The sequence below is a fragment of the Pan troglodytes genome, chromosome 16 (genome assembly GCF_028858775.2).
Source record: "Pan troglodytes isolate AG18354 chromosome 16, NHGRI_mPanTro3-v2.0_pri, whole genome shotgun sequence".
NCBI classification, from domain to species: Eukaryota; Metazoa; Chordata; class Mammalia; order Primates; family Hominidae; genus Pan; species Pan troglodytes.
The window spans coordinates 10,321,684-10,343,723 of NC_072414.2; the positions used below are offsets into that span (position 1 = coordinate 10,321,684).

The 22,040-nt window shown below is 58.5% G+C and overlaps 1 protein-coding gene, 12 non-coding genes and 1 pseudogene across 62 annotated transcripts in view; all 14 read right to left on the bottom strand.

The window, feature by feature from the left end:
- The window catches only part of LOC104002225 (uncharacterized), a 79,249-nt gene that overhangs the window by 17,134 nt on the left and 40,075 nt on the right, over positions 1 to 22,040 (bottom strand). For 25 of the 50 annotated variants that reach the window (XM_063794538.1, XM_063794539.1, XM_063794513.1 and 22 more), the window contains 25 exons: positions 20,311 to 21,832; positions 20,032 to 20,185; positions 19,868 to 19,912; positions 17,999 to 18,044; positions 17,497 to 17,628; positions 14,846 to 14,977; positions 14,406 to 14,450; positions 12,968 to 13,097; positions 12,536 to 12,581; positions 11,090 to 11,220; positions 10,661 to 10,704; positions 10,027 to 10,157; positions 9,601 to 9,644; positions 8,467 to 8,510; positions 7,833 to 7,963; positions 7,405 to 7,449; positions 6,180 to 6,224; positions 5,932 to 6,089; positions 5,501 to 5,544; positions 4,794 to 4,924; positions 4,365 to 4,408; positions 2,854 to 2,984; positions 2,433 to 2,477; positions 1,729 to 1,859; positions 1,300 to 1,344 (listed from right to left, as the gene is read on the bottom strand). Coding sequence is in view for 2 of the 50 variants with exons in the window: in XM_063794536.1 (XP_063650606.1) it covers positions 12,536 to 12,581; positions 12,968 to 13,097; positions 14,406 to 14,450; positions 14,846 to 14,977; positions 16,055 to 16,202 (501 nt within the window). In the remaining 48 variants the exon portion in view is untranslated. The other 25 variants (XM_063794517.1, XM_063794511.1, XM_063794507.1 and 22 more) reach the window with 25 other exon arrangements.
- LOC112205703 (small nucleolar RNA SNORD115) lies at positions 1,591 to 1,672 on the bottom strand. Its single transcript, XR_002939801.1, has one exon. It is a non-coding gene; the product is annotated as a small nucleolar RNA SNORD115 (small nucleolar RNA).
- LOC112205714 (small nucleolar RNA SNORD115) lies at positions 2,722 to 2,797 on the bottom strand (annotated as a pseudogene).
- Positions 4,656 to 4,737, bottom strand: LOC112205676 (small nucleolar RNA SNORD115). Its single transcript, XR_002939774.1, has one exon. It is a non-coding gene; the product is annotated as a small nucleolar RNA SNORD115 (small nucleolar RNA).
- LOC112205712 (small nucleolar RNA SNORD115) lies at positions 5,790 to 5,870 on the bottom strand. Its single transcript, XR_002939810.1, has one exon. It is a non-coding gene; the product is annotated as a small nucleolar RNA SNORD115 (small nucleolar RNA).
- LOC112205704 (small nucleolar RNA SNORD115) lies at positions 7,695 to 7,776 on the bottom strand. Its single transcript, XR_002939802.1, has one exon. It is a non-coding gene; the product is annotated as a small nucleolar RNA SNORD115 (small nucleolar RNA).
- Positions 8,758 to 8,839, bottom strand: LOC112205681 (small nucleolar RNA SNORD115). The gene has a single exon (XR_002939779.1). It is a non-coding gene; the product is annotated as a small nucleolar RNA SNORD115 (small nucleolar RNA).
- On the bottom strand, positions 9,889 to 9,970 carry LOC112205697 (small nucleolar RNA SNORD115). The gene has a single exon (XR_002939795.1). It is a non-coding gene; the product is annotated as a small nucleolar RNA SNORD115 (small nucleolar RNA).
- Positions 10,952 to 11,033, bottom strand: LOC112205707 (small nucleolar RNA SNORD115). The gene has a single exon (XR_002939805.1). It is a non-coding gene; the product is annotated as a small nucleolar RNA SNORD115 (small nucleolar RNA).
- LOC112205682 (small nucleolar RNA SNORD115) lies at positions 12,830 to 12,911 on the bottom strand. Its single transcript, XR_002939780.1, has one exon. It is a non-coding gene; the product is annotated as a small nucleolar RNA SNORD115 (small nucleolar RNA).
- Positions 14,703 to 14,783, bottom strand: LOC112205694 (small nucleolar RNA SNORD115). The gene has a single exon (XR_002939792.1). It is a non-coding gene; the product is annotated as a small nucleolar RNA SNORD115 (small nucleolar RNA).
- On the bottom strand, positions 17,360 to 17,440 carry LOC112205717 (small nucleolar RNA SNORD115). The gene has a single exon (XR_002939813.1). It is a non-coding gene; the product is annotated as a small nucleolar RNA SNORD115 (small nucleolar RNA).
- LOC112205695 (small nucleolar RNA SNORD115) lies at positions 18,284 to 18,365 on the bottom strand. The gene has a single exon (XR_002939793.1). It is a non-coding gene; the product is annotated as a small nucleolar RNA SNORD115 (small nucleolar RNA).
- LOC112205700 (small nucleolar RNA SNORD115) lies at positions 20,170 to 20,251 on the bottom strand. The gene has a single exon (XR_002939798.1). It is a non-coding gene; the product is annotated as a small nucleolar RNA SNORD115 (small nucleolar RNA).

Below are 22,040 nucleotides of genomic sequence, written 5' to 3' on the forward strand. Positions count from 1 at the left end.
AGAGAGTGGGGAGTGCCGGCTCACACATGCTCTCCCTCCATGTACCCATGTGATGGGATCCAGGAGGAACGCTGACCTGTCATGGACGCGGGGAACCCTTGGCCCTCCCTGCTACCGAACCCTGGAAGGAAAGGGCAGGTGGTTCGCTGCGCTCAAGCAAGAACACCTGGGCTGTGCCCTACTGCAGGCCCCAAGAGCACCTCCACTGCCCATGCCGGCTCCCCTGAACAACCCCAGGGCCGCACCAGGACCCCTCGGCACAGGCCAGGGCTATCAACCAGCTCATAAGCAATCAAGGAGGCTAGCCCGGATGCCACGAACTGCTGCACACCTGGCAGTCACATAGCCTGCACCTGGGCATGGAGAGGGTCCACTCAGACGCCCTCTATAAGCACGCTGGAAATTGCATCCTGGGGCCCAGGGCCACGAGCCTTCTCTGGTGGGTCCCCATTCATGCACCACATACCACCCAAACACTCTCCACATTCTCAGCCAATCAGGGGACACATGATGTCCTCTCCTTTCCCTGGGCTCAAGATCCCGCCTCCCTGGAGGTGAACCCATGGCTCAGAAGCAGCCTGGACAGCAAATTGGTGGGACAGGACCCTCAACAGTGGGCCTTTCACCACAGGATGCCTGCCACCCTTCCGGCCACTCCACCTCTGGGTAGGATGACCTCCAGAGGCAGGCGGGCTGCACCCTTGGCCCAAAGTCCACAATTCCCAGGGCCAACCACCAGGTGCGGGCCAGAGCTCAGCCTTGACCCAACCCCATTGAAGCCACGCTGCCCACACCAGGCCCAAGGAGGCACCAGTGGGACAGCCCATTGCACAACAGGGTTGGTCCCATCAGGGCAATGGGTGGGGCCTGACCCTTGAATCTTGGCCTGAATCCATAAACTCGATCACCCACACCCTGCTGCCATCCCACCACCCCCAGCAAGCCTCAAGGATGGAGAGTTCCTGCTTAACACCTGTGGCCTCCGGAGATCCTGTGGAACCCCTCATGTTGCCTGGGAGTCCTCAAGCCCTCACCCGTGCACTGAGTCTCAGCTAGAAGCTGTACTGCATTGGGTTGAAGGGACCCTTTCCTGCCTGGACCATCGTCACCCCTGCACAGCTTCAGGGAAGGCATCCTTCTTGGAACCAGTTTCTATGGAAGACACCCTCCTGGAGAAACCATCCCTCCCAGTGGGGATTCAGGTCAGCTCCCTGAGGAAACCCACATGGCCTAAAGGTGACCTCCGGCAACTGTACGCACCCTGGCTCATGGACCAGGACGCCAGCAGGATGTACTCACCTATGCCCATCAAGACCAGGGGAACCACCTGGGCAGAAGAGCTCACTGAAAGACACAGGGGAGAACGGGTACTCAGGGACAAAGCTGACAGTATGTCCCATCCCCGGAGAACGGGAAGGCCAACACCAAGTCCACACAGTGAACGTGGGTTGCCTCACGGACAAGCACACAGACAGGTTTCAGCAGCCCTCAGACACCCTTCAGGGCCTCAAGGACTCCAGCCAAAAATACAGTGGCCTGGCTGGGGATCTCAGGATCCGAGCATCCTCTTCCAAAATTCTAACCTAGGCCAGGCCTCAGCATAATCCTTTTGAGAATGATTTTTAAGTCATCACCTCTCTTCAGGACAATATAAGGTTCTCATCATCGACCCAACCCAGGGCACCTCCCTACCTGCCCATGCATCCAGCAGTCCCCGAATGGACTCACCAAGCTCAGTGCAGGAGACTAGGGCAACAGGAAGGGCCTGAGCTTCAGCACACCAGGGGCTGGATGCCGGGCTGATGAACACAGACGTGGGGCCAGTGGCCCCAATACAAGTCCTCCTCCAGGGCCACCATCTGGGGGGACAGGAGGAGGACATATGTCCAACCAGGGGCTCATGTGGGAAAGGGAGCAAGGGGTGCCTGTTCACACATGCTCTCCTTCCATGGACCCATGTGATGGGATCCAGGTGAAACAGTGACGGTAATGGACCCAGGGAAACCTTGGCTCTCCCCACCACCGAACCCTACAAGCCTGACCACATGGGCCTGATTGCCCACCTCTCTCTGGGGATGGAGAGTCCCACTCATAATCCCCGTGGCACCCTGGAGCCCTTGTTGCCCCACTCATTTGGCCCGGGCAGTCCTCAAGGTCAGACGCAGGCACCGAATGTCAGCAGGGAGCTGCCCCACATGAGACTGAAGGAAAACTTTCCAGCCTGGACCACCATCACCCCTGCAGGGCTTCAGCAAAGGTGTCCTCCTGGGGTCAGATTCCCCAGGACGCCACCCTCCTGGAGGACTAACACATCCCTCCACGGTGGGGATTCAGGTTGGCTCCCCGAGGAAATCTTCCTGTCCCGAAGGCTGACCCTCAGTCACCCCATGTGGTCTGGCTCATGGCCCATGAACCCAGCAGGATCCACTCACCTATGCTGGTCAATGCCAGGGGACCCGCCTGAGCAGAAGAGCTCACTGAAAGAATCAAGGGGAGAACAATGGTTCAGGAAGGAACCACCAACCTGACCCGCCCCCAGAAAACCAGAGTGCCAACACCAAGCCCACACAGAGAGCCTGGGCTGCCTCACAGAGGAGTATAGGGACAGGGCTGGGTCCCCCAGATACCCTTCAGGGCCTCCAGGTCTCCAGCCAAAAATAAAGGGGCTCTCCTGGGGACCTCGGGATCCCAGCATCCTCTTCCAAAATTCTAACCTAGGCCGGGCCTCAGCATAATCCTTTTGAGAATGATTTTTAAGTCATCACCTCTCTTCAGGACAATATATCATCATCGACCCAACCCAGGGCACCTCCCTCCCGACCCATGCATCCAGCAGTATCCGAATGGGCTCACCAAGCTCAGTGCAGGAGACTAGGGCAACAGGAAGGGCCTGAGCTTCAGCACACCAGGGGCTGGACGCCGGGATGACGGACACTGATGTGGGGCCAGCGGCCCCAGTATAAGTCCTCCTCCAGGGCTGCCATCTGGGGGTACAGGAGGAGGACATATGTCCAACCAGGGGCTCATGCCTCCAGGTGGGGAAGAGGGTGGGGGTGGGGGGTGCCAGTTCACTCATGCTCTCCCTCCGTGGACCCATTTGATGGGACCCATGGGAAACACTCATGTGTCACAGACACAGGGGACCCTTGGCCCTCCCTGCTAGGGAACCCCGTGAGGACACCGCAGGTGGGTCACTACACTCGGGCAAGACACCCAGGCTGCACCCTAAAGCAGGCCTCCAGAGCAGCTCCACTGCCCACACTGGCTGTCCCACACAACCCCAGGGCTGCACCTGAACCCCTGGGAAAGGGCCAGGGCCACCAGCAGCTCACGGACAACCAAGTAGACAGGCCCAGACACCACATGCCGCCGCTAACCTGACAGTTGTACAGCCTGACCCTGGGCGTGGAGGAGGCCCAGGACCGTCTCCAAGGATGCACTGAGAAATTGCAGCCTGGGGCCCGAGGGCCATGTATTGTCTCTGGTGGGTCCCTATCCATGCCCCACACAACACCTCCCACACAGACAGCAGGGCCACACTCAGCTAATTGGGGAAACAGTGTCCTCTCCTTTCCTTGGGCCCAAGACCCTGCCACTCTGGAGGTGACCCCATGGCTCAGAAGCAGCCTGGATGGCAAATTTCCAGGACAGTTCCTTCCACAGCGGGCCTTCCCATTTCAGGAGGACGCCCTTCCACCACTCGCCCACAAGGAAGAGGTGACCCCCAGCGGGACACAGGCTGCACCCTGGGCCCACAGCCCACTAATCTCAGGGCCGGACTGCACCACCATCAGGTGCTGGCCGGAGCTAGTCTCGACCCAACCTCAGGCAAACAGCGGCATCCCACACCCGGTTCAAAGTGGCACCCCTGGGATGCCCCAATGCTTAACAGGGTCGGTTCCATTCAGGGCCATGGGTGTGGTGTGATATTTGAATCTGGGGCCCGATCCCGTGGGCCGAATCGCCCACCACTCTTTGGGGTCGCAGAGACCCTGCGAGGCCCCTGTTGTGCCCCAGAGCCCTTGTGGCCACCCTCATGTGGCCTGGCCATCCTAGAGGCCTAACCCAACCACCGAGTCTCTGCTGGGCGATGCCCTGCCTGGGGCTGAGGGAACCCTTTCTTGCCTGCACAACTGGCAACCCTGCAGGGCTTCAGAGAAGGCATCTTACTTGGCTCAGATACACAAGGAAGCTGCCCTCCTGGAGAACCCATCCCCGATGGGGATTCAGGTCGCCTCCTGAGGAAACCCATCCCCGATGGGGATTCAGGTCGCCTCCTGAGGAAACCCTCATGGCTCAAAGGCTGACCCTCGGCAACCCTATGGTCTGGCTCATGGCCCACGAACCAAGCAGGAGACACTCACCTATGCCGATCAATGCCAGGGAGTCTGCTGGGCAAAAGAGCTCACTGAAAGACACAGGGGAGAACAGGGGCTCAGGAAGGAGCAGCCAAAATGCCCTGCCTCCAGGAAAGCAGAGTGCCGACACCAAGCACACACAGGGAGCTTGGGCTGCCTCAAGGGGGAGTGAAGAGACAGGGTTGGGCCCCCACGAGATACCCTTCAGGGCTTCCAGGTCTCCACCCCAAATTACAGTGGCCCTGCCAGGGACCTCATTGATTCCCAGTGTCCTCTTCCAAAATTGTCACCTAGGGTGGGCCTCAGCGTAATCCTATTGAGCATGATTTTTAAGTCATCACCTTTCTTCAGGACAATATAAAGTTCTCATCATTGACCCAATCCAGGGCACATTCCTCCCCACACATGCATCCAGAAGGACCCGGATGTTCTCACCACAGCTCAGTGCAGGAGACCAGGGCGCCAGGAAGGGCACGAGCTTCAGTGCACGGGGTTCTGGCATCTGGCTGACGGACACTGGCTTGGGGCCAGGGGACCCAAGAAGAGTCTTCCTCCAGGTTCACTATCTGGAGGGACGGGGGTCAGGTGTCCAAACAGGGCCTCACATCTCCATGTGGAAAAGGGAGCAAGGGGTGCTTGCTCACACATGTCCTCCTTCCATTGACCCATGTGATGGGACCCATGTGAAACAGTGACGGTAATAGACCCAGGGAAACCTTGGCTCTCCCTGCCACTGAACCCTACAAGCCTGACCCCATGGGCCAGATCGCCCACCTCTCTCCGGGGATGGAGAGTCCCCCTCATAATCCCTGTGACACCCTGGAGCCCTTGTTGCCCCACTCATGTGGCCCGGGCAGTCCTCGAGGTCAGATGCAGGCACCGAATGTCAGCAGGGAGCTGCCCCACATGAGACTGAAGGAAACGTTTCCGGCCTGGAACACCATCACCCCTGCAGGGCTTCAGCAAAGGTGTCCTCCTGGGGTCAGATTCCCCAGGAAGCCACCCTCCTGGAGGACCAACACATCCCTCCACGGAGGGGATTCAGGTTGGCTCCCTGAGGAAATCTTCCTGTCCCGAAGGCTGACCCTCAGTCACCCCATGTGTCTGGCTCATGGCCCATGAACCCAGCAGGATCCACTCACCTATGCTGGTCAATGCCAGGGGACCCGCCTGAGAGAAGAGCTCACTGAAAGAATCAAGGGAAGAACAATGGTTCAGGAAGGAACCAGCAACCTGACCCGCCCCCAGAAAAGCAGAGTGCCAACACCAAGCCCGCACAGAGAGCCTGGGCTGCCTCACAGAGGAGTATAGGGACAGGGTTGGGCCCCCCAGATATCCTTCAGGGCCTCCAGGTCTCCAGCCAAAAATACAGGGGCTCTCCTGGAGACCTCGGGATCCCAGCATCCTCTTCCAAAATTCTAAACTAGGCCAGTCCTCAGCATAATCCTTTTGAGAATGATTTTTAAGTCATCACCTCTCTTCAGGACAATATAAGGTTCTCATCATCGACACAACCTAGGGCACATCCCTCCCTGTGCATGCATCCACTGGGACCCGGATGTGCTCACCACACCTCAGTGCAGGAGACCAGGGCGTTGGGAAGGGCCTGAGCTTCAGCACACTGGGGGCTGGGGACCTGGCTGATGGATACTAGCCCAGGGCCAGGGGGTCTTCCTCTGGGCTCACCATCTGGTGAGATAGCTGGAGGACGGGTCCAAACAGGGCCTCACCCTGCAATGCGGGGAAGAGAGTGGGGAGTGCCGGCTCACACATGCTCTCCCTCCATGTACCCATGTGATGGGATCCATGTGGCACACTGACCTGTTATGGACGCGGGGGACCCTTGGCCCTCCCTGCTACCGAACCCTGGAAGGAAAGGGCAGGTGGTTCACTGCGCTCAAGCAAGAACACCTGGGCTGTGCCCTACTGCAGGCCCCAAGAGCACCTCCACTGCCCATGCCGGCTCCCCTGAACAACCCCAGGGCCGCACCAGGACCCCTCGGCACAGGCCAGGGCTATCAACCAGCTCATAAGCAATCAAGGAGGCTAGCCCGGATGCCACGAACTGCTGCACACCTGGCAGTCACATAGCCTGCGCCTGGGCATGGAGAGGGTCCACTCAGACGCCCTCTATAAGCACGCTGGAAATCGCATCCTGGGGCCCCAGGGCCACGTGCTTTCTCTGGTGGGTCCCCATTCATGCACCACATGCCACCCAAACACTCTCCCCATTCTCAGCCAATCAGGGGACACATGATGTCCTCTCCTTTCCCTGGGCTCAAGATCTCGCTTCCCTGGAGGTGAACCCATGGCTCAGAAGCAGCTTGGACAGCAAATTGGTGGGACGGGACCCTCAACAGTGGGCCTTTTACCACAGGATGCCTGCCACCCTTCCGGCCACTCCACCTCTGGGTAGGATGACCTCCAGAGGCAGGCGGGCTGCACCCTTGGCCCAAAGTCCACAATTCCCAGGGCCAACCACCAGGTGCGGGCCAGAGCTCAGCCTTGACCCAACCCCATTGAAGCCACGCTGCCCACACCAGGCCCAAGGAGGCACCAGTGGGACAGCCCATTGCACAACAGGGTTGGTCCCATCAGGGCAATGGATGGCGCCTGACCCTTGAATCTTGGCCTGAATCCATAAACTCGATCACCCACACCCTGCTGCCGTCCCACCACCCCCAGCAAGCCTCAAGGATGGAGAGTTCCTGCTTAACACCTGTGGCCTCCGGAGATCCTGTGGAACCCCTCATGTTGCCTGGGAGTCCTCAAGCCCTCACCCATGCACTGAGTCTCAGCTAGAAGCTGTACTGCATTGGGTTGAATGGACCCTTTCCTGCCTGGACCACCGTCACCCCTGCACAGCTTCAGGGAAGGCATCCTTCTTGGAACCAGTTTCTATGGAAGACACCCTCCTGGAGAAACCATCCCTCCCAGTGGGGATTCAGGTCAGCTCCCTGAGGAAACCCACATGGCCTAAAGGGTGACCTCCGGCAACCGTACGCACCCTGGCTCATGGACCAGGATGCCAGCAGGATGTACTCACCTATGCCCATCAAGACCAGGGGAACCACCTGGGCAGAAGAGCTCACTGAAAGACACAGGGGAGAACGGGTACTCAGGGACAAGCTGACAATATGCCGCGTCCCCGGAGAACCGGAAGGCCAACACCAAGCCCACAAGGTGAAAGTGGGTTGCCTCATGGACAAGCGCAGAGACAGCATTCAGCAGCCCTGAGACGCCCTTCAGGGTCTCAAGGACTCCAGCCAAAAATAGAGTGGCCTGGCTGGGGATCTCAGGATCCAAGCATCGTCTTCCAAATTTCTAACCTAGGCCAGGCCTCAGCATAATCCTTTTGAGAATGATTTTTAAGTCATCACCTCTCTTCAGGACAATATAAGGTTCTCATCATCGACCCAACCCAGGGCACATCCCTCCCCGCCCATGCATCCAGCAGTACCCGAATGGGCTCACCAAGCTCAGTGCAGGAGACTAGGGCAACAGGAAGGGCCTGAGCTTCAGCACTCCAGGGGCTGGATGCCAGGCTGGCGGACACTGACATGGGGCCAGTGGCCCCAATACAAGTCCTCCTCCAGGGCCACCATCTGGGGGGACAGGAGGAGGACATGTGTCCAAGCAGGGGCTCATGTGGGAAAGGAAGCAAGGGGTGCCTGCTCACACATGCTCTCCCTCCATGGACCCATGTGATGGGATCCATGTGAAACAGTGACCACATGGGCCGAATCGCCCACCACTCTTCGGGGTCGGAGAGACCCTGTGAGGCCCCTGTGGTGCCCCAGAGCCCTTGTGGCCCCCCTCATGTGGCCTGGCCATCCTAGAGGCCTAACCCAACCACCGAGTCTCTGCTGGGCGATGCCCTGCCTGGGGCTGAGGGAACCCTTTCTTGCCTGCACAACTGGCAACCCTGCAGGGCTTCAGAGAAGGTATCTTACTTGGCTCAGATTCACAAGGAAGCTGCCCTCCTGGAGAACCCATCCCAGGTGGGGATTCAGGTCGCCTCCTGAGGAAACCCTCATGGCTCAAAGGCTGACCCTCGGCAACCCTATGGTCTGGCTCACGGCCCATGACCCAAGCAGGAGACACTCACCTATGCCGGTCCATGCCAGGGATTCTGCTGGGCAAAAGAGCTCACTGAAAGACACAGGGGAGAACAGGGGCTCAGGAAGGAGCAGCCAAAATGTCCCGCCTCCAGGAAAGCAGAGCGCGTACACCAAGCACACACAGGGAGCTTGGGCTGCCTCACGGGGGAGTGAAGAGACAGGATTGGGACCCCATGAGGTGCCCTTCAGGGCTTCCAGGTCTCCACCACAAATTACAGTGGCCCTGCCAGGGACCTCATTGATTTCCAGTGTCCTCTTCCAAAATTGTCACCTAGGGTGGGCCTCAGCATAATCCTATTGAGCATGATTTTTAAGTCATCACCTTTCTTCAGGACAATATAAGGTTCTCATCATTGACCCAATCCAGGGCACATTCCTCCCCATGCATGCATCCAGCAGGACCTGGATGTTCTCACCACAGCTCAGTGAAGGAGACCAGGGCACCAGGAAGGGCACGAGCTTCAGTGCACCAGGGTCTGGCATCTGGCTGATGGACTTTAGCTTGGGGCCAGGGGACCCAAGAAGAGTCTTCCTCCAGGTTCACTATCTGGAGGGACGGGGGTCAGGTGTCCAAACAGGGCCTCACATCTCCATGGGGGAAAGGGAGCAAGGGGTGTCGGCTCACACATGCTCTCCCTCCATGGACCATGTGATTTGATCCATGTGAAGAAGTGATGGTAATGGATCCAGGGAACCCTTGGCTCTCCCCGCCACCGAACCCTACAAGCCTGACCCCATGGGCCAGATCGCCCACCTCTCTGCGGGAACAGAGAGACCCCACATAATCCCCATGGCACCCTGGAGCCCTTGTTGCCCCACTCATGTGACCTGGGCAGTCCTCGAGGTCAGATGCAGGCACCGAATGTCAGCAGGGAGCTGCCCCACATGAGACTGAAGGAAAACTTTCCAGCCTGGACCACCATCACCCCTGCAGGGCTTCAGTGAAGGTGTCCTCCTGGAGTGAGAATCCCCAGGAAGCCACCCTCCTAGAGGACTAACAAATCCCTCCCCGGTGGGGATTCAGGTTGGCTCCCCGAGGAAACCTTCCTGTCCTGAAGGCTGACCCTCAGTCAACCCATGTGTCTGGCTCATGGCCCATGAACCCAGCAGGATCCACTCACCTAAGCTGGTCAATGCCAGGGGACCCGCCTGAGAGAAGAGCTCACTGAAAGAATCAAGGGGAGAACAATGGTTCAGGAAGGAACCACCAACCTGACCCGCCCCCAGAAAACCAGAGTGCCAACACCAAGCCCGCACAGAGGGCCTGGGCTGCCTCACAGAGGAGTATAGGGACAGGGTTGGGCCCCCCAGATACCCTTCAGGGCCTCCAGGTCTCCAGCCAAAAATAAAGGGGCTCTCCTGGGGACCTCGGGATCCCAGCATCCTCTTCCAAAATTCTAACCTAGGCCGGGCCTCAGCATAATCCTTTTGAGAATGATTTTTAAGTCATCACCTCTCTTCAGGACAATATAAGGTTCTCATCATCGACCCAACCCAGGGCACATCCCTCCCCGCCAATGCATCCAGCAGTACCCGAATGGGCTCACCAAGCTCAGTGCAGGAGACTAGGGCAACAGGAAGGGCCTGAGCTTCAGCACACCAGGGGCTGGATGCCGGGCTGATGGACACTGATGTGGGGCCAGTGACCCCAATACAAGTCCTCCTCCAGGGCCACCATCTGGGGGGACAGGAGGAGGACATGTGTCCAAGCAGGGGCTCATGTGGGAAAGGAAGCAAGGGGTGCCTGCTCACACATGCTCTCCCTCCATGGACCCATGTGATGGGATCCATGTGAAACAGTGACCACATGGGCCGAATCGCCCACCACTCTTCGGGGTCGGAGAGACCCTGCGAGGACCCTGTTGTGCCCCAGAGCCCTTGCGGCCCCCCTCATGTGGCCTGGTCATCCTAGAGGCCTAACCCAACCACCGAGTCTCTGCTGGGCGATGCCCTGCCTGGGGCTGAGGGAACCCTTTCTTGCCTGCACAACTGGCAACCCTGCAGGGCTTCAGAGAAGGCATCCTACTTGGCTCAGATTCACAAGGAAGCTGCCCTCCTGGAGAACCCATCCCAGGTGGGGATTCAGGTCGCCTCCTGAGGAAACCCTCATGGCTCAAATGCTGACCCTCGGCAACCCTATGGTCTGGCTCATGGCCCATGACCCAAGCAGGAGACACTCACCTATGCCAATCAATGCCAGGGAGTCTGCTGGGCAAAAGAGCTCACTGAAAGACACAGGGGAGAACAGGCGCTCAGGAAGGAGCAGCCAAAATGTCCCGCCTCCAGGAAAGCAGAGTGCCGACACCAAGCCTACACAGGGAGCTTGGGCTGCCTCACAGGGGAGTGAAGAGACAGGGTTGGGCCCCCACGAGGTGCCCTTCAGGGCTTCCAGGTCTCCACCCCAAATTATAGCGGCCCTGCCAGGGACCTCATTGATTTCCAGTGTCCTCTTCCAAAATTGTCACCTAGGGTGGGCTTCAGCATAATCCTTTTGAGAATGATTTTTAAGTCATCACCTCTCTTCAGGACAATATAAGGTTCTCATCAGCGACCCAACCCAGGGCACCTTCCTCCCCGCCCAAGCATCCAGCAGTACCCAAATGGGCTCACCAAGCTCAGTGCAGGAAACTAGGGCACCAGGAAGGGCATGCGCTTCAGCACACCAGGGGCTGGACACCAGGCTGACGGATACTGGCCCAGGGCCATTGGGCCCAACACAATTCTTCCTCCCATTTCACGGTCTAGGGGAACAGGAGTAGGACAGCTGTCCAAACACAACCTCACTCCTGTATGTGAGCAGAAGGTGGGGTGTGGCAGTTCAAGTATGCTTGCCCTCCATGGACCCATGTGATCGTTTGCATGTGGAACACTGGCCCATCACGGACACAGGGTACCCAGTGCTCTCTTAGCCACAGAACTCTGGAAGGACAGGGCAGGTTGGTCACTGGGCCCCTGCTGGCTCCCCAACACAACCCGGGGTCACCCCAGGACTACTAGGCACAGGCCAGGGCCACCAACTCATTCGCAGGAAACCAAGGAAGCTGGCCTAGATGTCAGATGCCGCTACAGCCCTGGCAGTCACATAGCCTATCTCTGTGCATAGTGGGTGCCCACCCAGATGCCCTATCCCAGCACATAATGGAAATTGCAACCTGGGGTCTAAGGGCCACAGTTTTCTCTGGTGGGTCTGCATCCATGCCCCACACACCTCCTGAACACAGAGCAGGGCTACAATCAGCTAATCAGGGGACACACGCCATCTTCTCCTGTCCCTGGGCCCAAGATCCGCTACCCTGGAGGTGACCCTATGACTCAGAAGCAGCATGGGCAGCATATTCCAAGGACAAGACCCTAGATAACAGGCCTTGCAACCTCAGGAGGCAACCATTCCCGACACTTGCTCCTTGGGAAGGGATGACTTCCAGCCACGGGGAAGGGGGGACTTCCAGGGGGAGCAGGCTGACCCCTTGGCCCAAAGCCAACGAGTCCATGGCCAGACCTCAGCACCACCAGGCACCGGCCAGAGTCCAGCCTTGACCCAAACATAGGGAAACAGCACCGCCCTGCTCAAGGCTCGATGAGGCCCATAGAATTGCTCATTACTCAACAGGCTCTGTCCCATTCAGGGCCATACATTGGGCGCAATCCTTAAATCTCCACAGCTCGACTCCATCGGCCCTATCATCCATCTTTCTCCATGAATGGAGAGCTCCTATGTGACCCCCATGGTGTCCCAGAGCCCCTGTTGGCCCCTCAGGTGGCCTGGGCAGTCCTCAAGGCCAGACTCGAACACCTAGACTCAGCTGGGAGCTACTATGTGTGAGACTGAAGGAACCCTCTCCTGCCTGGACCACCGTCATCCCTGCAGGGCTCCAGGGAAGGCATCCCCCTTGGGTCCGATTTCTCAGGAAGCCACCCTCCTGGAGGACCAACCTATCCCTCCCCGGTGGGGATTCAGGTTCGCTCCCTGAGGAAACTCTCCTGTCCCGAAGGCTGACCCTCAGTGACTCTACCCAGCCTGGCCCATGGCCCACGATGGCAGCAGGATCCACTCACCTATGCTGGTGAATGCCAGGGTGCCCCGCCTGGGTTGAAGAGCTCACTGAAAGACACAAGTGGAGAAGGGGGGCTCAAGGAGGAGCTGTCCACGTGCCCCGCCCCAAGGAACTGGACCACCAACAGCAAGCCCACACAGGGAGGCTGGGCTGCCTCACGGAGGAGCACAGAGAAAGGGCTGGGCCCCCCAGATGCCCTTCAGGGCCTCCAGGGCTCCAGCCCAAAATAAATAAATAAAGTCCCCTACTGGGACTTCGGGATCCCAGCATCTTCTTCCAAATTCTCACCTAGGCTGGGCCTCAGCGTAATCCTATTGAGCATGATATTTAAGTCATCACCTCTCTTCAGGATAATATAAGGTTCTCATCATTGACCCAAACCAGGGCACCCCCCGCCCCATGCATGCATCCAGAGGGACCCGGATGTGCTCACCTCAGCTCAGTGTAGGAAACCAGGACAACAGGTAGGTCCCGAGCTTCAGCACACCAGGGTGGGCACCTGGCTGATGGCCACTGGCCTGGGTCCATTGGGCCCAATGCAAGTTTTCCTCCAGGCTCACCATCTGGGGGGACAGGAAGAGGACATGTGTCCAAACAGAGCCTCATACTTCCATGTGGGGAAGGGGTAAGGGATACCCATGTGATGGGGTCCATGAGGAACACTGACCTAGCATGGACGTGGGGCACGTTTGGCCTTCCCTGTCAGCAAACCCTGAAAACACAGGGTAGGTGGGTCACTGGGTTCAGGCAAGAAACCTGGGCTGCACCCTACTGAAGGCCTTGATAGCATCTCCACTGTCCATGCTGGCTGCCCCACACGATCCCAGAGCCACTCCGGGACCACAGGGCACAGGCCAGGGGAACCAATCAGCTCATGGCCAACCAAGGAGAATGGCCCAGAAACCATGTGCCGCTGTGGAGATGGAAGTTGCATAGCCTGCCCCAGGGCGTGGTGGGCACCTGCCTAGGTGCTATTTGCAAGCCACACCTGAAATCGAAGCCTGGAGTCCCCGGGCCATGTGCTTTCTCTGGCGGGTCCCTATCCATGCCCCGCACATGTCCCAAACACAGAGTCAGGCCACCCTTGGCCAACCGTGGGCTACATAGTGTCCTCTTTTTTCTTAGCCCCAAGACTCTGCCACCCTGGAGGTGACCCCATGGCTCAGAAGCAGCCTGGGTGGTAAATTCCTGGGACAGGACCATCAACAGCAGGTCTTTCCACCTCAGGATCCAGCCAATCACCAACAGGCAAGGGGTGACCTCCAGCAGGACAGGGCTGCCGAATGGACCAACGCCCACAAGAACCTGGGCTGGCCAGCAGCATCACCAGGCGCTGGCCAGAGCTCAGCCTTGACCCAAACCCAGGGAAACAGCCCCGCCCCCCACCAGGCTCAAAGAGGCCCCACTGAGATGGCCCACTACTCAACATGGTCGGTCGCATTTAGGGCCACGGTTGGGATGCGATCCTTGAATCTCTGCAGCCTGACCCCATGGGCTCATTCGAGCACCCCACTCCAGGGAAAGAGAGCTCTCGTGTGACCCCTGTGGCACCCCAGAGCCCCTGTGGCCTCCTTCATGTGGCCTGGGCCATCCTTGAGGCCAGACTCGCACACTGAGTCTCAGCTGGGAGCTGCCCTCCATGGGACTGAGGGGACCCTTTCCTGTCTGGACGACTGTTACCCCTGTAAGGCTTCAGGGAAGGCATTGTCTTGGGTCTGATTCCCAAGGAAGCCAGCCTCCTGGAGAAACTGTCCCAACCTGGTGGGGATTCAGGTCGGCTCCCTGAGGAAACCCACGTGGCCTAAAGAGTGACCTTTGGTGACCCTACGCAGCTTGGCTCATGGCCCATGATGCCAGCAGAATCCACTCACCTATGCGCATCAGTGTCAGGGAGCCCACCTGGGCTGAAGAGCTCACTGAAAGACAGAAGACACAAAGGGAGAACAGGGGCTCAGGAAGGACCCAGCAAGCTGCCCTACCACAGGGAACCAGAGTGCAGACACCAAGCCCACAAAGGGAGCCTGGGCTGCCTCACATGTAATGTGGAGACAGGGTAGAGTCCCCCCCGAGATGCTGTTCAGGGCCCGCAGGTCTCCAGTCCAAAATACAGTGCCCATGACTGGGACCTAGAAATCCCAGCATCCTCTTCCAAAATTCTCACCTAGGCTGGGCCTCAGCGTAATCCTATTGAGCATGATTTTTAAGTCATCACCTCTCTTCAGACAATATAAGTTTCTCATCATCGACCCAACCCAGGACACCACCACCCCCCAACGCATGCATGCATCCATTGGGACCCAGATGTGCTCACCACAGCTCAGTGCAGGAGACCAGGGCATCAGGAAGGGCCTGAGCTTCAGCTTACCAGGGGCTAAGCACCTGGCTGAGGGACATTTGCCCGGGGCCAGTGGGCCCAGTGCAATTCTTCCTCCAGGGTCAGCATCTGGAGGGGTGGGGGACAGGTGTCCAAACAGGGCCTTGTGCCTCCATAGGGCAAAGTGGGTAGGGTGTGCTGGCTCACACATGCTCTCCCACCATGGACTCATGAGATGAGATCCATGTAAAACAGTGACGGTCATGCACATGAGGAACCCTTGGCCCTCCCTGCCACTCAACCCTGGAAGGATAGGGCAGGCGGGTCATGGGATTCCAGCAAGACGCCCAGGCTGCACCCTACTGTAGGACCCTGGAGCACCTCCACTGCCCACGCCAGCTCCCCCACATGACTCTGGGCTGCAATGAGACCACTAGGCAGGGCCTGGGCCACCAACCAGCTCATGGCAAACCAAGGAGGCTGGCCTGGACCCCATGTGCCACTGCAGACCTGGCAGTCACATAACCTGCCACTGGGCATGGAATGCACCCATCCATGCACCCTTTATAAGCTCACACCAGAAATACCATCCTGGGGCCCCAGGGCCACGTGCCTTCTCTGGTGGGTCCCCATTCAGGCACCGCATACCTCCCAAACACAGAGCTGGGCCACGCTTGGCCAATCAGGGGCCACATAATGTCCTCTCCTTTCCTTTGGCCAAAGACCCTGTCACCCTGGAGGTGACCCCATGACTCAGAACCAGCCTGCGCAGCAAATTGCCAGCACAGGATCCTTGACCGTGGGTCTCCCACCACAGGATGCCACCCTTCCGGCCACTCCACTTCAGGTAGGAGTGACCTCAAGCGGGACGCAGGCTGCACCCTTGGCCCAAAGCCCATGGTTCCCAGGGCCAACCACAAGGTGGCAGGCAGAGCTCAGCCTTGACCCAACCCCATTGAGGCAGCGCCACCCCCACCAGGCTCAAGGTGCCACCACCGGGATGGCCATTGCTCAACAGGGTCGGTCCCATTCAGGGCCATGGGTGGTTCCCGACCCTTGAATGTTCACGGCCTGACTCCGTAAGCCAGATCACCCACACCCAACCCCTCTGCAAGCCTCGGGGACAGAGGGCTCCCGTATAAGACTCCTGGCCACGGAGACCCTGTGGATGCCCTCATGTGGCCTGGGCAGTCCTCCAGGACTCACCTGTGCACCAAGTCTCAGCTAGGATCTGCACTGCGTTGGGTTGAAAGAACCCTCTCTTGCCTGGACCTCTGTTACCCCTGCAAGGTTTCAGGGAAGGTGTCCTTCTTGGGACTGATTTCCAAGGAAACCTGCTTCCCAGAGAAACCATTCATCCCTGGTGGGGATTCAGGTCGGCTCCCTTAGGAAACCCTCATGACCCGAAAGGTGACGCTCAGGGACCCCACCCCGGCCTGGCTCATGGCCCATGACCCCAGCAGGATTCATTCACCCGAGACCCCGCCACCACAGAGGTGACGCCATAGCTCAGAAGCAGCCAAGACAGCAAATTTCTGAGACAGGGTCTTCCACAGCAGGCCTTCCCACCTCAGGAGGACATGCTTCTCACCACCTGTCCACAATGAAGGGGTGACCTCAATGGGACATGGGCTGTACCCATGTCCCAAAGCCCACCAATCCCAGCGCAGGATTGCACCACCATCAGGTGCCGGCCAGAGCTAGTCTCGACTCACCCTTAGGAAACAGTGCCACCCCACACTTGGCTCAAAGAGGCACCACTGGGATGGCCCATAACTTATTAGGGTTTGTCCCATTCAGGGCCATGGGTTTGGTGCAATCCTTGAAAATCCACGACCTGACCTCATGGGCTGAATTACACACACCTCTCCAAGGTTGAAGAGCCCCTGCAAGAACCCCTTGGTGCCCCAGAGCCCTTGTGGCCCCCCTCATGTGGCCTGGCCATCCTAGAGGCCTGACCTGAGCACTGAGTCTCAGTGGGGCACTGCCCTGCATGAGGTTGAGAAAACCCTTTACTGCCTGGACCACTGCAACCCCTGCAGGGCTTCAGGGAAGGTATCTTCCTTGGGTATGATTTCCAAGGAAGCCACTATTCTGGAGAACCCATCCCAGGTGGGCATTCGGGTCAGCTCCTGAGGAAATTCTTATGGCTGAAGGCTGATGCTTGGTGACCCCACACAGCCTGGCTCATAGGCCATTACCCCAGCAGGATCCATTCACCTATGCTGGTCACTGCCAGGGAGGCTGCTGGGCAGAAGAGCTCACTGAAAGACACAGGGGAGATTGCGGGCTCAGAAAGGAGCCGCCAAAATGCCCCCCCCCCCCCGGGTAACAAGAGTGCCAACACCAAGCCTACATAGTGAGCCTGGGCTGCCTCACGGAGGAGCGCAGAGACAGGGTTGGGCACCCTCCAGATGCCCTCAGAGCCTCCAGGTCTCCAGCCCAAAATACAGTAGTCCTGCTGGGGAAGTCATAACTCCAGCATCGTCTTCCAAAATTCTAACCTAGGCCAGGCCTCAGGATAATCCTTTTGAGCATGATTTTTAAGTCAGCACCTCTCTTCAGACAATATAAGGTTCTCATCATTAACCCAACCCAGGGCACCCCCCTGCCCACGCATGCATCTAGTGGGACCTGGATGTGCTCACCACAGCTCAATGCAGGAGACGAGGGCACCAGGAAGGGCCCCATCTTCAGTGCACCAGGGGATGGGCCCCTGGCTGACAGACGCTGGCCTGGGGCCAATGGGTCCAATGCAAGTCTTCCTCAAGGCTCAACATCTGGGGAAACAGGAGTAGGACAGGCATCCAAACACAACCTCACCCCTCCATGGAGGCAGAAGGTGGGGTGTGGCGGCTCAGGGATGCTCGCCCTCCATGGACCCATGTGATGGGATCCATGTGGAACACTGGCCTGTCACAGACGCACGGCACCCTGTGCTCTCTCAGCCACCAGTCCTTGAAAGGACAGGGAAGGCATCCTCCTTGGGTCCAATTTCCAAGGAAGCCGCTCTCCTTGAGAATCAACTCTTCCATCCCTGGTGGGCATTCAAGTGTGATCCCTGAGGAAACCCTCCTGTCCTGAAGGCTGACGCTCAGTGACTCCACACAACCTAGCCCATGGCCCATGAGGCCAGTAGGATCCACTCACCTATGCCACTCAATGCGAGGGTGCCCTGCCTGGGTGGAAGAGCTCACTGAAAGACACAAGTGGAGAAGGGGGGCTCAGGGAGGAGCTGCCCTCATGCCCCACCCAAGGAACTGGACCACCAACAGCAAGTCCGCATGGGGGGCCTGGGCTGCCTTACAGAAGAGGGCAAAGACAGGGTTGGGCCCCCCAGATGCCCTTTAGGCCCTCCAGGTCTCCAGCCCAAAATACAGGGGCCCTGCCGGGGACTTCGGGATTCCACCATCTTCCAAAATTCTCACCTAGGCTGGGCTTCAGCGTAATCCTATTGAGCATGATTTTTAAGTCATCACCCCTCTTCAGGACAATATACGGTTCTCATCATCGACCCAACCCAGGGCACCCCACTTCCTGTGCAGGCATCCAGCGGGACCCAGATGTACATATCACAGGTCAGTGCAGGAGACCAGGTCACTAGGAAGGTCCCGAGCTTCAGCACACCAGGGGCCGGGCACATGGCTTTGGGCCACTGGCCTGAACATTGAGCCCAACACAAGTCTTCCTCCAGGCTCACCATCTGGGGGGACAGGAGGAGGACATGTGTCCAAACGGGGCCTCACGCCTCCATGCAGGGTAGGGGTGAGGGATACCCATGTGATGGGATCCATGAGGAACACAGACCTATCACGGACGTGGGGCACCCTTGACCCTCCCCATCACCAAACCCTGAAAAAACAGGTTACGTGGGTCACTGGGCTCAGGTAAGATGTCCTGACTATGCCCTACTGCAGGCCTTGATAGCATCTCCACTGCCCATGCTAGCTATCCTGCACGATCCCAGAGCCACCCTGGGACTATGGGGCACGGACCAGGGTTACCAACCAGCTCATGGCCAATCTAGGAGGCTGGCCCAGAAGCCATGTGCCACTGTAGACAAGGAAGTTGCAAAGCCTGCCCCTGGCATGGTGGGCATCTGCCCAGGCTCCCTTTGCAAGTCACACTTGAAATCAAAGCCTGGAGTCCCAGGGCCACAAGCTTTCTCTGGTAGGTCCCCATCCATGTCCCGCACGGGTCCTCAAAACAGTCAGGCCACCCTCGGCCAAACCTGGGCCACATTGTGTCCTCTCTTTCCTTAGGCCCAAGACTCTGCCATGCTGGAATTGACCCCATGGCTCAGAAAAGGCCTGGGTGGCAAATTCCCGGGACAGGACCATCGACAGCAGGTCTTCCCACCTCAGGATCCACTCCTCCAGCCACTCACCAACACGCAAAGGGTAACCTTCAGTAAGACATGGGCTGCCGACTTGGACCAAAGCCCATAAGTTCAAGGGCTGGCCTGCAGCATCACCAGGGGCTGGCCAGAGCTCAGTCTTGACCCAAACCCAGGGAAACAACACTGCCCCCCACCAAGCTCAAAGAGGCACCATTGAGAAGGCCCATTACTCAACAGGGTCGGTCCCATTTAAGGCCATGGTTGGGGTGCGATCCTTGAAATCTCTGTGGCCTGACCACATGGGCCCATTCAAGCACCCCTCTCCAGGGAAAGAGAGCTCTCATGTGACCCCTGTGGCACCCCAGAGCCCCTGTGACCCCCCTCATGTGGCCTGGGCCGTCCTTGAGGCCAGACCCGAACACTGAGTCTCAGCTGGGAGCTGCCCTACATGGGACTGAGGGGACCCTTTCCTGCCTGGACCACTGTCACCCCTGAAGGGCTTCAAGGAAGGCATCATCTTGGGTCTGATTCCCAAGGAAGCCAAACTCCTGGAGAAACCATCCCTCCTCAGTGGGGATTCAGGTCGGCTCCCTGAAGAAACCCTTCTTTCCCGAGGGCTGACCCTCAGTGACACCACGCGGCCTGACTCATGGCCCATAACGCCAGCAAAATGCACTCACCTATGTGCATCAATGTCAGGGGGCCCACCTGGGCTGAAGAGCTCACTGAAAGACAGAAGACACAAGGGGAGAATGGGGGCTCAGGAAGGACCCAGCAAGGTTCCCTACCCCGGGGAACCAGAGCGCCAACACCAAGCCCACAAAGGGAGCCTAGGCTGCCTCACCTAGAAATGCAGAGACAGGGTAGAGTCCCCACTCCGCGAGATGCTGTTCAGGGCCTGGAGGTCTCCAATCCAAAACACAGTGGCCCTGCCAGGGACCTTAAAATCCCAGCATCCTCTTCCAAAATTCTCACCTAGGCTGGGCCTCAGCGTAATCCTATTAAGCATGATTTTTAAGTCATTATCTCTCTTCAGAACAATATAAGGTTCTCATCATCAACCCAACCCAGGGCACCACCCCCTAAATCATGCATGCATCCACTGGAACATAGATGGGCTCACCACAGCTCTGTTTAGGAGACCAGGGCACCAGGAAGGGCCTGAGCTTCAGCTCACCAGGGATTGAGCACCTGGCTGAGGGACAATGGCCCAGGGCCAAGCGGGCCCAATGCAATTCTTCTTCCTGGGTCAGCATCTGGAGGGGTGGGGGACAGGTGTCCAAACACGGCCTCATGCCTCCATTCAAGAAAGTGCGCAGGGTGTGCTGGCTCACAGATGCTCTCCCTCCATGGACTCAATACATGGAATTCATGTAAAACAGTGACGGTTATGCACACAAGGAACCCCTGGCCCTCTCTGCCACTCAACCCTGGAAGGAAAGGGTAGGCGGGTCATGGGATTCCAGCAAGATGTCCAGGCTGCACCCTACTGAATGACCCTGGGCACCTCCACTTCCCACGCCAACTCCCGCACATGACTCTGGGCCACACTGGGAGCACTGGGCATGGCCAGGGCCACCAACCAGCTCATGGCAAACTGAGGAGGCTGGCCTGGACGCCATGTGCAGCTGCAGAACTGGCAGGCACATAGCCTGCCCCTGGGTGTGGAATGCACCTGTCCAGGTGCCCTCTACAAGCCTACACCAGAAATCGCATCCTGGGGCCCCAGGGCCATGTACATTCTCTAGTGGGTCCCCATTCATGCATCATGCACCTCCCAAACACAGAGCCAGGCCACACTCGGCCAATCAAGGGACACATGATATCTTCTCCTTTCTTTTGGCTCAAGACCCTGCCACCCTGGAGGTGACCCCATGTCTCAGAAGCAGCCTGGACAGCAAATTGCCAGCACAGGTCCCTTGACAGTGGGCCTTCCACCACAGGATGCCACCCTTCCAGCCACTCCACTTTGGGGAGGGGTGACCTCCAGCGGGACACAGGCTGCACCCTTGGCCCAAAGCCCACGATGCCCAGGACCAAACACCAGGTGCCGGCCAGAGCTCAACCTTGACCCAACCCCACTGAGGCGGCACCACCCCCACCAGGCTCAAGGAAGCACCACTGGGATGGCCATTGCTCAACAGGGTCTGCCCCATTCAGGGCCATGGGTGTGGCCCAACCCTTGATTCTTCATGGCCCGACTCCATAAGCCCGATCACCCACACCCAACCCCTCTGCAAGCCTCGGGGAAGAAGAGCTCGCATATGAGACTCATGGCCCCCGGAGACCCAGCGGACCCCCTCATGTGGCCTGGGCAGTGCTCCAGGCCTGACCTGTGCACCAAGTCTCAGCTAGGATCTGCACTGTGTTGGGTTGAAGGAACCATCTCCTGCCTAGACCTCCATTACCCCTGCAGGGCTTCAGGGAAGGCATCCTTCTTGGGATTGATTTCCAAGGAAGCTGCTCTCCTGGAGAAACTATCCGTCCCTGGTGGGGATTTAGGTTCGGCTCCCTGAAGAAACTCTCGTGGCCTGAAGGGTGACCCTCAGCGCCCCTCCGTGGCCTGGCTCATGCGCCATGACTCCAGCAGGATCCACTCACCTATGCTGCTCAAGGCCAGGGGCCCACCTGGGCAGAAGAGCTCACTGAAAGACACAGGGGAGAACAGGGGCTCAGGGAGGAGCCGCCAACCTGCCCCAGCCCCTGGGAGCCAGAGTGCCAACACCAAGCCCGCATGAGAAGCCTGGACTGCCACACAGAGGAGTGCAGAGACAGGGTTGGGCACCCCCAAAGTGCCCTTCAGGGCCTTGAGGACTCCAGCCCAAAATACAGTGGCCCTGCCAGGGAACCTCG